General features: G+C 31.8%; 1 protein-coding gene across 2 annotated transcripts in view; it reads left to right on the plus strand.

The window, feature by feature from the left end:
- Positions 1 to 23709, plus strand: part of Nup107 (nuclear pore complex protein Nup107) — a 153028-nt gene that overhangs the window by 19321 nt on the left and 109998 nt on the right. For both annotated transcript variants that reach the window (XM_075372608.1, XM_075372600.1), the window contains exons 5-7: positions 5314 to 5474; positions 9755 to 9949; positions 12461 to 12586. In XM_075372608.1, the coding sequence (XP_075228723.1) occupies positions 5314 to 5474; positions 9755 to 9949; positions 12461 to 12586 (482 nt within the window). The remainder of the gene's footprint in view (positions 1 to 5313; positions 5475 to 9754; positions 9950 to 12460; positions 12587 to 23709) is intronic.

Here is a 23709-nt window from a genome sequence, read left to right on the forward strand (position 1 = left end):
TTAGTCTATTTATGATATTTGGCATGTGCCAGATGGCATTTTTGTTTTTTAAGCTAAATTTCAATTATTGTATTTGAGATTTTATTTCGCTTTTAACATATAACTTAGACATTTTTCATGTATATTACTTTAATCTTTTAAATTTATTTTTTTATTATATAAATATTATGTTCAGGCGCTAATGACAACACTTTGTTTTTCACCAAACAAAGAAGACTGTACAAGAAGTACAACATGTATTTAAAAAACCAGTAATATACCCTATTATTAAGAAAGGTAATTTGAAAGATGTATAGCTTGTCCAAGCTGAATTGGCACAGATCTGATCTAGGCGATAGTTGCCTAGCTAGTGCAGGGCTATAATATGCTACTTGTGGAAGACAGTATACATGGTATAATAAGTGTTATGGTATTTATACAGTATACATTTTTTTTCTTGTAGTAATTTTTTTATACTAATTTACAGTTTATATTTTTTTTAGTATTTTTTATACTAGTGTTTATTCCAATCAGTAAACAAATTCACATCATATATTTTTAAATTATTTTTGGTCTAATATTTATATAAAAAAACATAAATAAATTTATAGCCGAATAAAATAATACACAAATATTTAACACACTTATTTTTACCACTCTTATATTAATTTGCTCTTGGACTATGTATGTGAGATTCGTGGTACAGAACCTTTCAGTAAAATTTTGAAACACTTCCGGATATCCATTCGCTCTGAATTGTTGCATACAAGTTTGATCCTAATGACAACACATTTTAGCAACATTTTCAAGTTGCTAAGATGCCCCTAAGTTGCTAAGTGAAAAAAATGCCCCTTGAACTTATGCCACCTCACTTCATGCATATTTTCTTATTGAAAGAAATTTTAAGTGAGATATATATTAGCGTATATAGTTGTTACTAGAAATTCTGTACAATGACCACTGAAGTTTTGGAAAAATTTAGTACTTCTTAAGCGGATCTGAATTTTCAGATAAAAATTTCAAATATCTCAAAAACAGTCGATCGGTCCTAGTGCTGTGTATTATTTTTTCAACCACTCTTATTGATACCCCCATTTGCATTTGCTCCCAATGTTACCTGTCAGATGATAATATTTTCAAATGCCCTGCGGTGCTGTTTGTAAATTGGGGAGGAGGTGCAATAGGAGGGTACCATCATAATATTTCAGTAACCGTCTGCCCAATTTTCATGATTCAAACGGCATATGTATCAGCAGATTGAGTGCTAACTGTTTAACACAGTGGGTACAATCTTGATCGACCAGATCTTGGTTATCCGGAAATTAAATCATGTAGCTCTGTGTTTTGATTCCTGTGGCAGACGCAACACGTTCTACAACTTTTTTGGGGTCACTAACAAACATTCCAACTGCAGCTTCTCCTACCATGTAATTAAAAACCTTGTATAATTTCTTTCCATTGGTGGTAAATGCCTTTTTAATGTAAATTAGACGTAATATGCAAAATAATAAATCAATTCACTACCATAAGAATAGAGCCAACAAAAATTTAGTAATTTAACATGAATAAATTACTTGTAAAATTTCACTTTTACTTCAATGACTTTCAAAAATTGAAACTCAAAGAACGCTATAATCGGATAATAATTTTATACTCTTTGGATACACACAATTAACTGAACAAGTTTTAACTGCAAATATAGTATAAATTAGAATCATTTACAAAAACAAGTTTGTCTGAACGAATCAGGAATGGTTTGTATTAATAGAGATTTAATGTTTCATTTGATTGTTTAGAATGACACACACATTGTTCGGTTATTATTTACACAACCTGTATAAAGAAATTTTTTTTACGTATGACTGATAGCCTATGGTAGTGAACTGGTGTTTGCCACTCCCAAAACAAAGGGCAAAGAATGTAGCATAAACGGTAGACATCAATCTTGTGTGTGTTTGGCTTGGATATTTTAAAAATTATAAAACTATAAATAAATACATTTAGGTCTAAACACTAATCTGTAACAGCCGATTAGTCTGCATAATATGTCTATTTCAGCATCTAATAAAGAAATAAATTATTAATTTAATAATATATAAACTCAGGATTAAATAAGTAACTAATAATTTTAAGACGGACTTTTTCATTGCTTGGAATAAACAATAGTAATAGTGAATATATGCTGTCTTTATTCGAGTAGTATTTTAAACTCATGCTCGTTAGGCAGCAAGATATACATTTATGCTGTTCACCAGATCTGTTCCAATTCGGCTTGGACGGCTATAACAAACTACAGAGTATAATGACTCGGTATAAATATGGTAAATACTTACCATATTTTGGAAATATGGTAAGAAAGTTATTCAAAATTATTGAATAGACTAACACTATAGATTACTAAAAGTTGTTAAAGGAATGGCAACTGAGTTTCAGGAAAGTGTGTTCAGCAATCGATAATATATTCACATTAGCAAATTTAATAAACATTAAGTTGACGCCAAAACATGAAAAGGTTTTCATCTTTTTTGTAGACCTTCATTGGTCTACTACAATAATTCTTTATTGTAATAGTGAATAATACGTTGTATTATAAACTTTTTTGTGTTTGGTTTGTCATATTAATTTATTACGCTGCTAAAAGATCTATTTGCAGGAACATCTTTTGCAGTTTGGAATTTACAGTCTTTAAATAGTTCAAAAGTCTGACTGGACTCAGGCAAGAACATTTATTAAGTCCAATTTTGTTTTTACTGTTAATGAATATGATGGACAAGAGTGATTAGATAAATATTTAGATGGAGGAGTAATTATATCAGGTGTGTAAATATGAAACCAGAATCTTTGAGTAGAAAATGTACGTTTATTGTATGAAGATTATAGAAAATATTTTATTTGAAATATTGCCCATCGCTAGCTATACATTTTTCCCATCTCTGACAATTTATGAATGCCACGCCAAAAAAACTGTTGCTCTTTTGAGACAAACTAGTCATCAAGCCATTTTCGTACATTTTCAAAAAGAAGTGAAGCACTGCTCAGCAAGTGCATGTCCCATCGATACAAATAAATAATAGTTGGACGGAGCCAAGTCTGGTAAGTAAGCCGCATGCGAAAGTATTATCCAACTAAACCCCATAATCGTTTCCTTGACTGGTTTTGCTGTGTGTGATGGTGTATTATCATGAAGCAAATCACTTTGTATTGCCTTTTTGGATATTCTGGTCGTTTTTCACGCAATGTTTGATTCAAATTGATCATTTGTTATCGGTAGTGTTCAATATTATTGGTTTTGTCAGGTTTTAGCAGCTAATAGATCACACCCTTCTGATTCCACCAAACACAGAGCATTGTCTTCTTTCCATAGCGATTTGGCTTTGAAATCGATGTCGATGGTTCGCCTGGAGTTACCAATTATCTTTTATGCTTAGGATTCTCAAAATTATCTACTTTTCATCACCTGTCACAATTCAATGGAGAAATGACTTTCTTTCGTACCTGGCGAGCAATATTTCACAAGTGGATTCTCAGTTTTCTTGCTGTCTCATTCAGTTCATGTGGAACCCATTTTTCCATCTTCTGGGTCTTTCCCATGACTTTCAAACATATAGACACAGCTTCTTGTGTTACATTTAATTGATGGTGAGTTGTTGCGTTTGAGCATCATCCTCATTCAGCAATGCTTGCAATTCGCTGTCTTCAAACATTTTCGGTTATCTTACATGTTCTTCATGTCTCACATCAAAATCGTCATTTTTTAATTTTTTTTTAAACCTCTCAAAGCACTGTGATTTACCAAGAGAATGCTCACTGTAAGCTTCGACAAACATTCGATATGATTATGCAGCAGTTTTCTTTAAATGGTAACAGAAAATCAATGCTATCTGCAAATCGTAGTTTGTAGGTACAAAAGTTGACATTTCAACGCTAATTAAAACTATGCATTGTTTGAAACTTGTATTGTTGTGATTTGAAAATCTGTGTCAGCTGTCAAAGAAAGAAAATGGTGCCAATGATGTGGTATGATGGTAACTATATAGGGCCATCTATGGGCAAATTCTGGTTACATATTTAAATACCTGGTAAACAATGTACATTTTACATTTTAAATTGTTGGCATGTGCAGATGGTATCATATTATTTCCTTCTGATATGCTTATGTTGCAAACAAACAGTGGTATTTTGGCACAGATTGAAGTTATGAAAGACTACAAATATCTTGGATTACACCTGACCTCAAGATGATTGTCTTTTGAAGTACAGTATAGTAAAAGCAATGAAAACCAATTAATTAATCAATTCCTTTAACATTATTATTATAATAATTAGATCAATTTTTATACTAGTTCAGTATTTTTAATGCAGTCTCAAGATCATTTATGATGTGTTACATTCTTCAGGCTGTAAAATTTATGACATTCATTCAGTCAGTTCTTCATTTAAAAAAAATAAATTTAATTTACTGGTTTACTTATTTGCTGTTCTTGAAAACAATATTATACAAAGAACTGAATTACAGTTCTTACTTTAGTATTAGAATAAAAGGGTTATTAACTGGCTCCTTTAAGGCTAAAACTCATTAGAGAAGAAATGTTCCATGTGTAATACTTGAGTAGAGGAAAATTCTTGAGGACTGAATCTAGATTTAAGTTTTAAAAGAAAAAAGTGTTTGTGTTTAAATAAACTTAAATGTCATTTAATTTTATCTTCTTTTTTAATCGCTTCTTTTCAGAAAATATACTGGAAAAATCTTACAAAGCCTTCATTCATTTTATGTCTGGAGATCTCCCATGTAAACAAAAGTTTTGTGTGGCAATATTATCCAATTTAGCCCTGATTCATCACCCCATGTAAACAAAAGTTTTGTGTAGCAATATTATCCAATTTAGTCCTGATTCATCAACATTGTACTTTTGATAAGATTTTAAGTACTATTTTTTGGCTACTTCTTATAGAAACTTATTTTAAAATTCATAAATCTATCACACATTAGGAATCTTTGTCTCCAATTAACAGACTAATTTGCTATTGGTTTTTTTCTTAGAATTATCCATTCAGATTTTATTGGCTTTAAAAACTTTCTACCATACTGCAAGAAAAATATGAATGATATTTTGGACTTTTTTTTATGAAGGATTGTCTAATAAATTAAAAAAAAAAAAGGTTTTGAAGGATGATTGTATACTGGAGGTTTGGATTACCATGACTGTCCTATTTGGTTTTTTAATTTTTTAAATAATTAGTAAGTAATATTTTTCTATCAAGATCATTATTTTATAGGAAGCAGATTTTTGTATTGATTAAAAAAAGGCATCAACAATTTTTCTTTCTTTTTAGGCAGTGATCGTTTATACAGAGATTTTTTGGAAAGTGCTTTTTTCTCCGATGTACATGGCCTTTCAGGCCAAGTGTTTGATATAGTTGCAGATTTTATTCAGAACTGTGTTAATCTGCTGTCTCTTAAATATAACCCTGATTCAGATAATATTATTGATCCTGTAAGTAACTTCCACATTTACTTAGATAATACATTATAATACTGTACAATACTATTACAATAAGTATAAACAAAAAGACTGTGTGTGTGTGTGTGTGTGTGCGCATCCACACGCATGCGCGTGTATAGTAATCTTATTTTGATGTCTGAAAAGAAGCCTATTATTATTTATCATGTTTAATTATGTTTTATACATACATAGAATAATAATTTAATATATAATGTATTTAATATGGGTGTCTCATAAAGAAGCAGAATAAATTTCAGGGACATGTTCTGCAAGTTAAAATAAAGAAAAAAATTCATTGTAATTCAATTCAAGTAAGATCCAGAAATGCTATAGCTTGTGAAAAATTTCACCTTGATTTCTACATCTGTGGTATAATAAAGCCATACTGAAATTCTTGGAACTTAAATTAAGACATAAATTTGATGGTTTCATGTAGTTCTTGACTTGAAAATTGAAATAAAACAAGACCCAGGACTTTATTTAATTATTTTTAAGAAAATTATCGCAAAACACAAACATTGGTGTTTAAGAAAACTGTTAGTTTTTATATGTAGTAAAAACTTCATTAATTTGTCAGTAAACAAATAAAAATGTTGCTACAAAGTTTTTTGAGAATTTAACTCAGAAAATCGATGTAAGTAATGTCAACTGAACATGAAGAAGATTTAAGAAATTTGACTTATATTAAATACTAAACTGACTAAAACATGACAGAAAAATAAAATTGATTGTAATTTTAAATCAAAAGAAAAATCATTTCAGTATTGAAAAATATATGGAAACAAAATCAGTCATTAAAAATAAATAAATAAAAACATACTGCAAATTTATAATAGAAAATTATCCAAAATGTTTTCCTTTATTGTTTACACAATATTCTACTTGATTTAAAATTGCTTTTAATGTGTTGTGATTGTTTCATATAATTTCAATTGTGCTGAAAATTCTTGTCTCTAATTTTCCTTTTTTAATTATTTTTTATTTGTATACTAATGATTTCATATGACCCTAACGATAGTAGTCAGGTCCGACTGATACCATTAGATCGGATGACCTAGGAAGCCAATTGTTGATCTACCTTCCCAATCCACTTTTTCGTAAATCTTATATTCAAATAATTACTAACGTGTGTAAAATGAGGAGCCTTGTCTTGTTGAAAAATTAATTTCTGTCTCATTATTAGTGTGATGTCTTCTAAAATAGGTGGCAAATTATTTTGGGTAAATTAAAATGCATCTTTCCCCTTTAGATAATCTTCAAAAATAAATGGTTCAATAATGTGCTCATCAGTAACACTACTAATACCATACCAAACATTAACGTAAAACCTATGCTGAAAATTACTTTCTACAATGTTTAATGGATTTTCAAAACTCCAGTGCTGACTGTTTCGTGAATTAGCTTCATTTCTTAAAGAAATTGCCTCATTAGTAAATAAAATAGAACTTTGTAATATTAGTCTTGAAGATTTTCCAAGTATTCACCACGCTGTACTGCATGACAAACCACTGCAATTTGAGATCTGTCTAATATTGAGCTCTGGACTACATTAAACTTGCCAAATTAGATTTTGCTTTTCATCAACACAATATTGTTTTTGGCATTCAAAAGAATATGTGCGTGATGGAAAAGAACCAGTTGTGTGTAAATACAGAAAAACTGAAGGAAAGATTTTTGGATTTGGAGATTCCTCTGGAATATTGAAGTAATTCTTGTTTTGGTTTAAAATTATTATACAATTTTTTCTGCTGTATTTCAGAGTATTTTATATATAACAAAACCAAAAAATCTTCTTCATGTTCAGTTGATATTACTTGCGCAGATTTCCACAGACTTAAATTCTCTAAATAATTCATAGAATGATTTTTATTTTTTACTGGCAATTTAAGTTTACTGCATGTTAAATTAAAAAACTTTGCAATACCGATTTTTAAAAAAAATAATTTTCTCAAAAATTACTGACGATACAGGTGAAAACCATTTGACTCCATAATTTATCTCTTATTTTAAGTTCCAAGAATTTCAGTTTGGCCTAATTTTATCACCGGAGCAGAAATTGAGGTGAAATTTTGCACAAGCTGCAACTTGAAAATGAAGTGTTTCAGGACCTGTATTTATATAAACTTCTTTCTTTCCTTACTTTCACTTGTAGAATATGTTCTGAAATTCTGTTTTTCATGAGATCCTATATATATATATATATATATATATATATATATATATATTCTGTCCATATATAATATTTATATACACAGTAAAGCTCATTTTTGAATCATGATTTTAATGATTTCTCAAATAGAACATTTTTTACTTGTCCCTCCAAAAGTTCATGAAAACCATTTCAAAACATTTCTTACTGTAACGATATTATTTCTTGCATATAATATCAGTTTAATCCAAGAGTAAAAAACTGTAACAGCTATTTTTCAATGACCAGTTGAATTTTATCTCCTGAGAAGAATGAGAAATAAAAAAGGGTAGAATAATGAAATAATCCTCTATGAGGTTATAAGGCATTTTACATTCAGCAATTGGTAGACGTAATAGTGATATTTTTGATGTTAATGTTTATTGTTATTTAACATTAATTGGTCAGTTTATGAAATAATGTTATGTAATAATTGTCATTCAGCATGGATGCTTAGAGTTATAATTTCTTTAAGCGTAATGTTGGCAAATGTTTTGTGGAAAGTATTGTCAAAAATATTTGTGTTTGTATATTATCTTTCATGAGTACTGAAAATATAAACCTAACCTTGCAGTTTATTATGAATGTAGTTATGTAAAAATAAATATTTATGCAACACATCTACAAAACATATAATAAATGAATATGCATATGCGGTAGGTACTAGTTCTGTGCTCTACCAATTTTTACTACTTGAATTTAGATAATTTATGAGAAAAGAAAACAGTCAGTTTTTTAAATAAAACTCATATTTTAGTTTATACATATTTACAAGTATTTATATATATAAATATATTTATTTACATCTAACCATTATAAAAAAAAATGATAGCTGAGTTAGAGGGATCCAAAATCCTCTTCCCTGACAAGGTAAGAGGACATTTCCAAGGTAACTGTGACACTTTACTGATTCTGAATTACTTGAGAAACAGATTGACTGGTATAATTCTATGAATTGTCATTCCTGAATGAAAAAATATGCAAAATCTGCTTTTACTGTTGAAATCATTAAATTTTACTAGAAAATTATAAATTATTTTCATGATTGGATTCCAAGATTGTAGAAAAAGATTCAAACATTTTTTAAATCATTTTTATTGATTTTTTAATAAATGTTTGTTGAGTTTAAAATGCTAGTGTTAAACCTCAGAGTATTTTGCCATTTTGAAATTTATGAGAACTGTTATGTAGAAATCAATTTCATTTAAAATTTTTATTAAAAATAATTTCAGTTGTCAGGCCAAAAATGCCAAATGTAAACATTGAGGTGTTAATCAGAATATTGAGAAAGAAGCAGATACTTTTGTTACTTCAGACACATATCTAATTCTGTTATCATTCATGCAATATTATTCTTGTACATATGCTACTTCTTTATTATGCCTAGTTCCGTAATATTCATTGTTACAAAAAAAATTCATTGGCATATTTTAATTGTAGCCTTTTTTTTTGTAAATTTCCAGATAAATTTTTAATAGATTTCTGTTAAAGTTTATTGAATCAAAAATATGTGTAATATTGTTATCAATAATATTTGTTAACTTTTATTAAAATGGTATTACAGACCTGATTTCACAGTGAAGGTTATGATGTCCCTTCTTTCCTAAGACAAATAGCAGGTAACATAAAAAAGGATGTTATAAAAAACTAATGTAATGTATGTTCCGTGTTAAAAATCTTACTCTAAATGAAGATATATCGTTAAAAAATATAACATTTTTATTGTTAAGAAGATTAATATTCTAAAAACATATTTTTATTAAAAATCTTATTTTTAAAGTGTCAGCTTGTTAGCATTAAGAAATTATTTTACCTACAAATCATTCATTTTCACAGCAGGGTTCGTAACTGAAAAGCTATCGTGCAGTGACTAGCCTCATTACGTGAGTAATGAAATATAAACCACACTCCTTACACAGAAATGTATGAATTTCATAAAAATTATGACTGATTTGAGCTGAAAACCATTGAGAAAGTTTAAAAATAAAAATATGATGTTTGCTTGTTGAGGTTTTTCAGAAGTAAGCTAAACTTACTATCCCTTGTAATAAACTTTTCTATTTTCTGTTAATGGCTGTTGTAGGATATTGTGTGGTTAGAAAATGAACGGAACACATGGAGATTGGTGTATGCTTTATATCAGAATAGATTATGTTCCAGAACATCAGCTGATGGTGCAAAAAAAGAAAGTGAATCAATGGAAGTAACGTTGTCAAAGATTCTTAGTGAAAAAGAAGTAGTTTCTCAGCTTTACAGGGATGATAATGCAATTAGAGAGGTATGCTCTTAAATTTACTGCATAATTACTTTTGATTTAACTTAAATCAATTTCTAATTTTCTTTGTGTTCCCTTCAACCAGTTATGTTTCAGGTAGTTTGTGAATCAGTGACTTCTATTTTCTTCCTTTCCAACATTCTTAAAGACAAACTTGAAAAATTTCAGTGTATTTTTTTTACAATTATCTTTTTTCCCTTACAACTTGCAAACCATCCAGTTCTATTCAGTCTACAATCATGAATAACAAAGTTAACTAAAAAAATAATTGACTGCCTTCAGTCTTGTGTGTCTAGGCATTTTCAGTGTCTATCTTGTTATGAAACATGCTTTTTATGAGCACAAAGTGAAGTAATACCTCTTGACACCTATTTTTGCTTTATTGCTGCTTTCAGCTGTACATTCAAACCTAACTGTCCACAACTTTGTCATATACGTGTTGTTTTCATAAGATCACAAAAAGTTCCTGTTTTCAATTTCTTTGGTACCACCTCAAAACTTCCTTCTATCACACATTTACTTCTCTTCAACTTCATTCTTAACAGTTTCTTTAACAGTTCATTTAACAGTTACTCTTAAACTCTTCCAGTAGCAACATAACGTCTTTAACTTCCAGTACCATCACATCTTTGTTTTTATATATATATATATATATATATATATATTGAGCACAGAATATTGAGATAAGACATATCATACCTTAACGTTTTATCAAAGTACTTTCACGGGATCCCACATCCTCATTCATGATTGAAATAATTCTATTATTGGAAAACAAAAATACTGAAATAATGAGTTTGCTAGACCATCACCCTCAAACATTTTCTGATGGTTTATCAAATTGAAATTTTGTTTTTATTTATATATGCAATATTTTTCTAATATATTTAATTTTATGGCATCTTTATTAATTTCTAATATTTCTAAATTTGTGTTAATATCAGAAATAGGATGTTTATTGTTTATTAGATAGTCTATCATATTAGATAAACCTAATTTAATATTTTTGTAATTTCTGTAATGTTCAAGAAATCTAGTTTTAAAAGATCTGTTTGTTTTTCCTACATAAGTACCATCGCAATCATTACATTTAATTTTATAAATCCACACAGATTGTTTTTTTATTACTATTTTTTTATATATATAGATTTTATGTGGTTATTAGATTTGTAAGCTGGTTTAAATATTTCTCTATTGTAAGTTTTACTAATATTTCCAATGATATATTATTAGTGTATAAATACTTCATTTATATTTTTCACTCTTTTGTGTCTTGCGTGTTGCTTATGAGATAGTTAATTTGTTATTGTGTTTTGATAATTGCTTTTTATAAATATTTTTAATTAAAGTAGTATCATATCTATTTTCTACTGCTATATGTTTTATGATGTGTATTTCATTATTTAACTTTTCTTTTTTATTATGTGTGTGTTTAATTGCCCTATTTATTATATTTGTATAAGTGTTAATTTTTACGAGACCAAGAGTGATCTGATTTTTTATGAATTGTTATATTATTGGATGTAGGTTTCCTATATACTGATTTTACAATTTGGTTGTTTTTGTTTTTGATATTGATATCTGAATAAAGATTCTATTATTATCTATTTTAAATGAAAATTTTAAATTTTTTATAAGAATTTAATGTTATTAGACGTTCATTGTTTATTACCAGATTATATATATTGAAATTATTCATTCTATATTAATAAAAATAATATATTTTAGTTTTAGAAATGATTCATTCCTTTCATTATACCTTTCTCCTCCATATTTTATCTCTCCAATATATTTTCTGTTCTTTTTCCTAGTTCCTGAGCTGCTACTTGTTTCTATTGGTCAATCTACTTAGATGAGGGGCTCTGCCAATTAATCCTTTCCATATAATTAGTCATCCATGCATTTACATCATTTTTACTGCAGGTGGCATTTCATTCTTACCAAAAACATGTTATTTTTCGCTGTTTTGTCGGTGACTGTTGGTAATGATAATCTAAAAATGTATTTGCAATGTAGACCAAACTAAATTCTACAATAAAACATTTTTACAAATTTTCTTCAAAATATTTTTCAACCAGTGTAAGAACAGCAGCACCAATTGCTAAAGATTATTTGAAAGACAACTGAAAATGATTTTGAAGTAAATTTTTAAAAACATTTTATTATAAAATTTGGTTTTGTTAGTCATTGCAAAAAAATCATTCTTTAGATTAACTTACAGTATTATCTTGTTTTATCAGTTTTTAATTCATTTGTGTTATCCTATGGTACTAAATACTACATTACAGTTGATTGTATAGAATTAATTATTATATATTCTACAGAGATTCTGCAGACTTAGAAGCTTTGTATATTATCCTAGTAAATGGTTTTATGCGTGAATATACTAAATTTCTTGACAAATTTTGTTTAATATAAGCTCTATCTAATGGAGGAGTCATATGATTACTAATATATAAATAATGGAGAAAGATTTATTGTTTTTGTAATAGGTTTTTTGATTTTTCATTTCAGTGTCAGTTAGTAGTAGATTGGTTAGAAAAAACTGCTTCTGATCAGTTTGAATCGGCCATTGCTCCACAACTGGGACATTTTACTGACAAAACTGTTGCATGGGAAAATACTTTACATCAGTTACAAGTAAGTTTGAGTAGTTATATGTAAAGTGAGTAAAACTCACTCCAAAATTTGTGAAAATAACTTTGGAAATCAGATTAAAAAATAAAATTAATATCATAGTAGTCACCTAATGTCATATTTAAATCTAGCAAGGGAATGGTCTTATTATGACCTTGAAATGATCATAAAGGGCACTTGTCTACTTCTGGCTATATTATACTTTATTCAAACACATAGTTATGCTTAAACATTAATTATTAGTGTTACATTATTTGTTGTTCTTTGTTTAAATAAGTTAAAACATAAATACTAATACACTTGCGTACGTATAATTTTTCTATTTTTTTTTTTATAATCAATTTTAATAATAATATTCTGTTATTTAATTTGTAACAGCAGTATTATATTTTATTGAATTAACTGATGACTAGAGTATGCACTCTAGTTTATTATCAGAATCGACATTATTAAATCCTTGATGGGGGGGGGGGTCTTATTCTTTAAGATTTTAAGGGTTGGCATCCCCACGGGCCTAGTCGCTGCAACTTTTCTTCTCACTACACACTGAGCTGCAAAACCCTTTACACTATACACATACTCTACACCAAGAACACTATACAGTTGACAGCATATATTGTTACACAATTACATTAAAATTTTCTGTACTATTTCTTACACCTTTCAATGCGCAATCATAACCCAAGGTGGAAACTCTCATGCCAATGGGTGATTGGTTCTATGTAGTGAGTCTCAAACGATGTCCTCCAGGCACCTGGGTGAACCTAGTTGTATTTAACTCTAGTTGCAGTACACATGTGTTCTGCTGGGGTGGTCTGTTATATAGCCAGTGTGGGACCAAAATGTCAAGTCCACAAACAAATTTATGATGGTTGGTGGTCCATCTGCAAAAACTACCAACATATGTCTTGTGAGAAGACCTCGATCAGCTTATCCGATGAAAATAACTGTCCTCAGGTAAATAATTTGAATAGTGACAAAACACCTTTACAATACCTGAATGTCAGATTTGTAGTTTTACGCATAATCAGGAAGGGTGGCACCCTTCATAAGGTTTCACCTTTCCTGATCAATAAGGTAGTGACAGGTTCAAGCAGTCCCCCAACCCCCAAGAACATCAGAAAATTAAGAGATGGATCAATTCTAATAGAGACTTTCAGTGATGAGCAAAGTCGATCACTCTTACGTCTCACTAATATGGATGGTATAAGTGCGGTATGTCATGGAACCCTGAATACTAGCCAAGGAATAATTTTTTGCTGGGAACTTCTTGAGATGGATGTTAAAGAAATTGCCGAAGAACTTCGTCCCCAAGGTATTACAAAGGTGAGGAGAATGATGAAATGTCAGGCTAGGATGGAAGAACGTACTTCATTTCTTATTTTAACTTTCAACCTTCTCACTCTCCACTAGAGAAAATTAAAGTAGGATTCCTATTGGTTAGAGTACAACCATTCATCCCTAACCATGACCACACAACATTCCATTGTCTAAGTTACGACCACACCACAACTTCTTGTCTGAACACCGCAATCTGTGCTAGATGTGCAAAAGAAAGCCACAAGATCACCGACTGTCAGGAGGAAGGAAAATGTGCAGACTATCGGGGAACACATTCAGCTAGATCTTCAGATTGCCCAACTTTCAAAGAAGAAAAAACAATCCTAAAAATCTGTACTGAGCAAAAATGTTCTTTCCCAGCTGCCTGAAGAGAATATAAAAAGATGCTTAGCTCAAGAAACCTGGTTAAACTGGATGTCTCTTTCGCTGCCACGACATCAAGTAAAGTTTTTGTAAACACAGACAAGAAACAGTGCAGATCCTGCAGTGAGCTGAAAAAGGTTGTTCAAGTGTTATCTGATCAGGTCGCTTCACTTACAGCCATTATTTCAGAGCTGATGAAAATGAACAAGAAGTTGTTAGTTGCAGTTAGTGAATCCAATCATGGGGTCCCTCTGAAGGTCCCTGTCCCCAAAGTTTTACCCATGCGGGCAGGAATAATCCCAGCTGGTGGTAAGCCATCTGCTAAGCTCCCTGTTAAGAGAGTCCCCACAACCATCCCCTCTGGGATGTCATCTATGATATTCCATTCATCAAAATCCCTGCCTCCATCACCTTGTATATTGGAGGATATGCCCAGGGCATCGGAGTTCCGTTCTATTACACAGATACAACTGTGTAATAGACAGTAGAGAGAGTGGTTGAGTTGCTATTTTCGTGTGGAATGTGGTGTTGGCTACAAGGACACCACTAGCTACCTTTATTCCTGCTGTTGCTGTGGAGGTCTCTATCCCCTTCAGATTGCATATCTGCAATTTGTATCTCTCACCAAAATCTGAGTTCAATGCTTTAGAACTGTCAAATCTCCTCACACAAATCACATCACTATCGCAAATATTAGGAGACTTCAATGCCCACCATATTTCCTGGGACTCAACTTTCTGCTCCTCTTGAGGAAATAAGGTAAACAGAGTAAGACAAGACCTTTGTCTACTGAATGATGGTTCACACACATACATGTCCTTATCATCTGGTACATTGTCCAACATCGACCTCTCCATATACTTGCCAATTTATTCCCTCATCTTAATTGGTCTGTTTGTGATGACTTTCAAGGCAATGATCACAGGCCAATTATTATTGCTTTTAAAGTCTATCCTGAGGTAAGGAAAAGACCATGCTGATTGAAAAGGTGGATTGGATCGGTTACCATAAAGCCTTTCTGTCACAGTACAACGGTGGTGCAGATGTCCTTGATCAGCTTCCCTCCTTTATGTCCATAATACTTGAGGCTGCTACTAGATATATCCCACAAACATCAGGAAACCCTTGACATCCTTCCATTCCTTGGTGGAATGATGTTTGCCGAAACGGTATTAGCAAATCACAGAAGGCACTGCATAAATGTAACTGCAGGCCTACAGATGAACTTCTAAATTTGTACTGTAAGACTAGAGTGGTATGTTGTTGGATATTCTTAGACGCTAGGAGGAAGTCATGGAGAAAATACGTGGACACCATCTCATGCACTACTCCGACGTCTACTATGTAGAAAAAGATGCATGCAATTTGTGTTACCAAACCAGTATTCTCAGGCTTCTTCATGAAGGAGAACTCCTTTTATCATCTTCTGCGGTGGCAACTATATTAGCAAATACTTTCCGCTCGGTGACTCTCACCTCATCATATGGTAACAAATTTTTAGAGGTACAAGATACCGATGGAAAGATTATCATTGAACATTGGTGATTTGGTTGGTGAATTGAATGCTCCATTTGTATTCAACAAGTTGTCACATGCACTTGCAAACTCGCATGAGTTCCTTGGACCTGACAACATTTGTCTCAGTATGCTATCACACCTTCCTCATTAAGCGTTACAACATCTATTGAACGTGAATGATCTATTCTTTGCACAAGTCTTCCCACCCATCTGGTTGGAAGCCATTGTCATACCAGTGCTTAAACCTGGTAATGACAAAGCAAGCCCCTCAAGCTACCACTCTATCTCCTTGACAAGCGTCCTATGCAAAGTAATGGAGAGGATGGCGAATCGCATACTTATGCGTTACTTGAGAGAAATGCCCTTTTATCTTCAGAACAGTGTTGTTTTCGACAATCCTCCATTGACAATTTGGTTTCATTGGAAACTAAGTTGTTATTTTGTTATTCAAAACACTTCCAACTATGCCAGCGCCCCGTCGCTATCATCTTTGATATCAGGAAGGAGTTCGACACAGTCTGGCGATGTGGTACTTTAAACACACTCAAAGAATGGGGAGTCAAGGGCAATATGCTAGCTTTAATTAAGGGTTTCATGAAAGGCTGAACTTTTTAAGTGTTCGTGTTGGAGTTTCTCTCTCGGGTAACATCGATTTGGAGAATGGAGTACCTCAAGGAAGTGGATTACATGCCACCTTATTTTCTATAGCCATCAGCAATATTACTAAATGTGTGCAGCCACTTGTCTCATGTTCTTTATTTCTTGATGATTTTGCTGTATATATTGCATCCCGTTCAACATCCACAACAGAGAGACTACTACAGATCACTATATCTCACCTTGATGCTTGGTCCAAGGTTACCGGCTTCATATTTTCATCTGAGAAAACATAATGTTTAGTCTTTCTCGCCTGCGGGACCCCTTTATTCCACAAGTTTTTCTCAGTGGAGAGCTAATTGCTATCTCTCCTGCTATCAGATTTTTAAGTTTAGTTTTTGATAGCCACCATACATTGGTCAAACATATCAAAGAATTAAAAACAATGTGTTCCAAACTTTTGGATATGCTATGAGTCCTTAGCAATACCAATTGGGGTGCTGATCAGTCATGTACGTTGTGTTTTTATTATTCCTTATTTCATTCCCATTTGGATTATGGTTTTGTTGCCTACTCTTCGGCGCATAATACCGTTCTTACTTAAAATTCTAGATTCTGTACATCATGCTTTCCGTAGGCTTGCTGCAGGTGCCTTTAGATTAAGCCCTGTTGTAAGCATTCTTGTTGACTGCAGTGAGCCGACATTTTGGGGTAGATGGAACCAGGTAAAAGGTCCTTATTTTATCCACCTTCAGGGACAACCAAATCACCCAGCTTTTGATGCAGGTCTTGGAAATACCTATTTTCGAAGATATGAGGACCGTCCACGTTATACTGCATCAGGAGATATTCATACCCGCTGTTTTCTGCACCTTATGAATGTAATGTTGATGGACCTTCCGTTTTCTGATTTATCTATGTTCATATCCTCTGTGGACAATCAACCTTATGAATTTTATGTTTGACCTCATGAAATGCAATAAAGAATCAACACACTTATTTTCTTTCAGCAAGTGTTTCACCATATTCTTTCCAAGACAAACATGGGCACAGTGGTATTCACAGAAGGATCGAAATAGAATGATAACTGTTGGATGCGTATTTATTGTTAATGACCGAACCTATATGTTCAGTTCAATCTACCTGGTATTACGATTGTCTTTAGTGCTGAACTATACACTATAAATAAAGCTTTGAATATCATTAACCCTGAGTTCATCATCATATCCTTATTTGTAGGGACTTGTGTAGTGCTCTCCAAGCATTAGAAAATTTTCATTCCAGGCATCTTATCACCAAAATCTACAATACAGTCGCCGATTTGTACCACTGCAATACACAAGTGAGTTTCTGGTGGATTCCTAGCCACATGGAGATTCTGGTAAATGAACATGCAGAGTATGATGCTATAGATGCATGTAGTCAACCATCCTTCATTACCCGTGTTACTACATCAGACTTTGTTAACTGTGTAAAACTCACGCTTTGGCAAAGTGACAAGATGACTGGATGGCTACAGTAGATAACAGACTCCGACACATTAAAGGTTCTGTGTTTCTATGAGACTCCTCATACAGGAAAATTCATCGTGAGGAAGTGGTCCTCTGCCGATTGCGGATAGGACATATAACAGCTACTCACGGGCATCCGATGTTAGCAGTAAACACACCAATATGCATGCGATGCAACTGCCGCTTGACTGTGCTCCACATTCTTGTGGAATGCATGTGTTATGCAACCTTGCGTGGTAATTTAAATTGCCCATGAATTTTCATCAAATCCTGGGCAATAATAAAGAAGTTTTGGACCAGGTCTTTTTGTTTCTCTGAGTGCTAATATTTTTCTTTTTTTTAATAGTGTTTAGATTATTTTACAGTAGTTGTATGTTTTGTGTCTTAATTTTGTCTTGTTTTTTGCTTTGGTGTTTAATATTTTAGTTTGTTTTGATTTTTTTTTTTAATTTCTACCTTAATTTTTATTATTCTCTTAGGTTTTGTATTTATATTTCATGTTTTTGTTTTCCAGGCATTTTTATTTGATTACTAATTGTGAGTGAAGTTTTAAAGTTTAGTTTTTTGAAACACATACATTATGTTCGGGCAATGATACCACTGAAGCATTTTTCGCCCAGGAAAAAGCCAGATAAAAAAAAAGAACATATTAAATGAATTTAAAGATAGGAGTCTAGACAAATGTAGTGAACCAATGATGTTGGCTTGACCATTATTTATTTTCTACTTTTTTTTAATGAGTTATTTTCATATACATTGGCAATTCAACACAATTCTTTTTTATTTTTGTCCCTGCACACTTGTGAGTGGCATTCATTTTTGTTTAGCAGTGCATGATGATTTTTGACTTTGCAGATGTTAGCATAAGTTTAATATTTTGAATTGGATTATCCTAAAACATTGCAAAATACTCCAATTTTTTTTTTCATTTTCATCCAATTCTACTCTTTAGTTTGAGTCATTCACATTAAAAGCCTTAATAAGCCTAATAACTCCCTCTATGAATCATGAGACCTTGCCGTTGGTGAGGGGGCTTAAGTGCTTAGTAATACAGAATAGCTAGACCGTAGGTGCAACCATATCGGAGAGGTATCTGTTGAGAGCCAGACTAAAGAATCATTCCTGAAAGAGAGCAGCAGCTCTTTCAGTAGTTGTTAAGGGCATAGGTCAAGATGACTTAAACGGCCATATAAACAGCAATTAATCCTCTGAGTACTGTGCAGCTGAAAGCAATGGAAAACTACAGCTGCTTTTTTTCCAAGAAAATGTAGCTCTCTGCATTTTCATTTACAAATGATGGAGGCGCCTTCCTTGGTAAAATATTCCGGAGGTAAACTAGTCCCCCGTTCAGATCTCTGGGTGGGGACTACTAAGAAAGGAGTCACCAAAAAATAAAAAAATAACATTCTACGAGTCTGAGCATGGAATGCTAGAAGTCAAAAAAAGGTTGGCAGGTTAGAAAATTTAAAGAGGGAAATGAATAGGGTAAATGTAGATGTAGTAGGAATTAGCGAGGTTCCGTGGGGAGAGGAAAACAGCTTGTGGTCAGATGATTTTAGAGTAATTAACTCAGCTTCAAGTAATGGGCAGGCAGGAATGCGTTTTGTAATGAACAAGAAGATAGGAAAAAGAGTAGAGTATTTCAAAATGCTTAACGATATAATCATTGTAATAAGGTTAAAATTGAAACCTAAACCGACAACTATTGTTAACGTCTATATGCCTACAAGTGCCCATGATGATGATGATGAGGTAGAATGTGTATACGAAGAAATTGCCGAAGCAATTAAACACATAAAAGGAGATGAAAATTTAATAATAGTTAGAAATTGGAATGCAAGCATTGGAAAAGTCAAGGAAGGAAATATTGTGGGAGAATACAGGCTGGGCAAAAGGAATGAAAGAGGAGACCGTCTTATAGAGTTTTGCATGAAGTATAATTTAGTAATTACCAACACCCAGTTTAAAAATCATAATAGAAGAATATACACATGGAAAAAGCCAGGTGATACTGTAAGGTATCAGATAGATTATATCATGCTTAAGCAAAGATTTAGAAATCAACTCGTCGATTGTAAAATTTACCCTGGAGCAGACATTGAATGCGACCATAATTTAGTGACAATGAAATGTAGATTGGGGTTTAAAAACCTGAAGAAAAGGTGTCAGATGAATCAGTGGAATTTAGAGAAGCTTAAGGAAGAGGAAGTAAAGAAGATTTTTGAGGATGACATCGCAAGAGGTCTGAGTAAAAAAGATAAGGTAGAAAATGTAGAAGAAAAATGGGAGAATGTTAAAAAGGAAATTCTTAAATCAGCAGAAGCGAACTTAGGCGGAACAAAGAGAACTGGTAGAAAATCTTGAATTTCAGATGATACATTACAGCTGATGGGTGAACGTAGAAAATATTAGAATGCTAGTGATGAAGAAAGTAAAAGGAACTATCGACTATTAAGAAATATTATAATTAGGAAGTCAAGCTTGCGAAAGAGTGGATTAAAGAAAAGTGTTTAGAATGGAAAGGGAAATGAACATTGGTAAAATAGATGGAGCATACAGCAAAGATATGGAAAATTTTGGGGTACATAAATTAAAATCTAATAATGTGCTAAACAAATGGTACACTGATATATAATACGAAAGGCAAATTTGATAGGTGGGTGGAATATATTGAAGAGTTATACAGAGGTAATGAATTAGAAAATCGTGTTATAGAGGAAGAAAAGAGGAAGTTTAAAAGGATGAAAGGGGAGAAACAATACTGAGATCTGAATTTAAGAGAGCATTAAAAGATTTGAGTGGCAGAAAGGTTCCTGGAATAGACAGAATACCTGTAGAATTATTGCGCAGTGCAGGTGAGGAAGTGATTGATAGATTATACAAACTGGTATGTAATATTTATGAAAATAGGGAAGTTCCATCAGACTTAAAAAAGAGTGTTATTGTCATGATACTAAAGAAAATAGGAGCAGATAAATGTGAAGAATACAGAACAATTAGCTTAACTAGCCGTGCATCAAAGATCTTAACTAGAATTCTGTACAGAAGAATTGAGAGGAGAGTGGAAGAAGTGTTAGCAGAAGACCAATTGGTTTCAGGAAAAGTGTAGGAACAAGGGAAGCAATTTCAGCACTCAGATTAATAGTAGAAGGACGGTTAAAGGAAAACAAACCAACATACTTGGCATTTATAGACCTAGAAAAGGCATTCAAAACAGCAACAGTAATAATTGAAGAACATAAGAAAGAAGTTGTAATAAGAAAGGGAGTCCGACAAGTTCCTTATCCCTGTTACTTTTTAATCTTTACACAGAGCTAGCAGTTAATAATGTTAAAGAACAATTTAGATCCGGAGTAACAGTACAAGGTGAAAAGATAAAGATGATATGATTTGCTGATGACAATAGTAATTATAGTTGAGATTAAAAAGGATTTAGAAGGAACAATGAATGGCATGGATGAAGTCCTACGCAAGAACTACCGCATGAAAATAAACAAGAACTAAACAAAAGTAATGAAATGTAGTAGAAATAACGAAGATGGTCCACTGAATGTGAAAATGGGAGGAGAAAAGATTATGAAGGTAGAAGAATTTTGTTATTTGGGAAGTAGAATTACCTGAGGGATGAAGCAGGAGCGATATAAAATGCTGAATAGCACAAGCAAAACGAGCCTTCAGTCAGAAATATAATTTGTTTACATCAAAAATTAATTTAAACATCATGAGAAGATTTTTTAAAGTATATGTTTGGAGTGTAGCTTTATATGGAAGTGAAACTTGGACGATCGGAGTACCTGAGAAGAAAAGATTAGAAGCTTTTGAAATGTGGTGCTATAGGAGAATGTTAAAAATCAGATGGGTGGATAAAGTAACAAATGAAGAGGTGTTGCGGCAAATAGATGAAGAAAGAAACATTTGGAAAAATATAGTTAAAAGAAGAGACAGACTTATAGGCCACATATTAAGGCATCCTGGAATAGTTGCTTTAATATTGGAGAGACAGGTGTAAGGAAAAAATTGTGCAGGCAGGCAACATTTGGATTATGTAAAACAAATTGTTAGGGGTATAGGATGTAGGGGATATACCGAAATGAAACGACTAGCACTAGATAGGGAATCTTGGAGAGCTGCATCAAACCAGTCAAATGACTGAGGACAAAAAAAAGAAAAGCCTAGAAAGTGAAAATGATCTCCAACATTTAATATAATAATTTAACAAATTCCTTATTTTAGAGCTTAAATTTGCAATTAAGGGATGAAATAACAAATTTAATTTTTTTTATTATTATTATTACTTATGATACTATATTCATTATAGCTAGAATAAAAACATTGATAAGTGATTTTTGTAAATCATTTCAAGATTTTTTTTGTAATGTTTGAAAATTAAAATTTTTTAATTTTTTGAAAGTTCAGGCTTGATATTTCTGGTGAGGCATGAATTAAACACCCAATTTTTTCAAATTATATTTGCCTATATAAGCGCAAACTACAGTAAAAATTCCAGTTTTGATATTTGACTGAACAAAGTTATGAATTCTCAAAAGATGCACAGATAATGTACATTTATGCTTCAATTAACAACACTGAAAGTTCAGAAATTTATATTTTCCTAATTTGAATCGTAGAAAACATTTTCCTGAATGTAATAGTTATTTTATTAGTGTTGAATAGGCTTTAGAACTAGCTTACAACATATTTAATTTAACAAATAAAAATGGAAATTTAATTTTAAAATTAAATACAATTGAAAAGTTAAATAAAAAGCAGTATGTTTACATTTTCTTTTATAATAAAAATATGGAATGTATTTTTGAAAATATATTTGCAAGTTTCAAAGGATTTAAGAATATGTGCAGAAGCTCATGCGTGTCATGTCTCTCCAAACTTATACAGAACTGTACAGGAACAGCAGGCTACTGAATGGAGATATGGGTCACAGAAGTAGATCAGTCGGTGATATAGTAGTCTTTTACAGTGCAGAGTATTACTTATATATATATATATATATATATATATATATAGCCTTATTATATGATTAATTGTGTAATTTATTTTTTATTATTAGGACTCCTTTTTCTTTTTCCTGTTTAGCCTCCGGTAACTACCGTTTAGATAATTCTTCAGAGGATGAATGAGGATGATATGTATGAGTGTAAATGAAGTGTTAGTCTTGTACATTCTCAGTTCGACCATTCCTGAGATGTGTGGTTAATTGAAACCCAACCACCAAAGAACACCGGTATCCACAATCTAATATTCAAATCCATGTAAAAATATCTGGCTTTACTAGGACTTGAACGCTGTAACTCTCGACTTCCAAAGCAGCTGATTTGGGAAGACGTGTTAATCACTAGACCAACCCGGTGGGTTTTATTAGGACTCCTGCCCTTATTTATTGTTATTAAATTGTTTTTAAATTTTTAAAGTGGATGAATGTTATTCTATTGGTCAACTAATAATAATTGAAATGTACCTTAAACCTCTTTATGGTTCAGTTTCAAAAAAGAAAAAAAACTGGAAACAATTAAGTGATTTTGATGAAGTGTACAAAAATATTTAAATTAAGAGTAATTAATGAGATGTCTTAGTCTGTGTAAAGGAAATGTAAGGTATTACAGGGTGATTCAAAGAAACTGGAAATTAAAAAAATTAAATAATGTTATTGAAAAATTTTTTTTAGAAAATGAATTTTATTTCATGTAATTGTACAGATGTTGCCATTTAGGATACATACATTTTAGTTTATTTTGTAAAGATGACATCTTGCAGGTGACCTCCTCTTCTACATAAGCA

This window comes from Lycorma delicatula, chromosome 1 (assembly GCF_047948215.1).
Source record: "Lycorma delicatula isolate Av1 chromosome 1, ASM4794821v1, whole genome shotgun sequence".
NCBI lineage: Eukaryota > Metazoa > Arthropoda > Insecta > Hemiptera > Fulgoridae > Lycorma > Lycorma delicatula.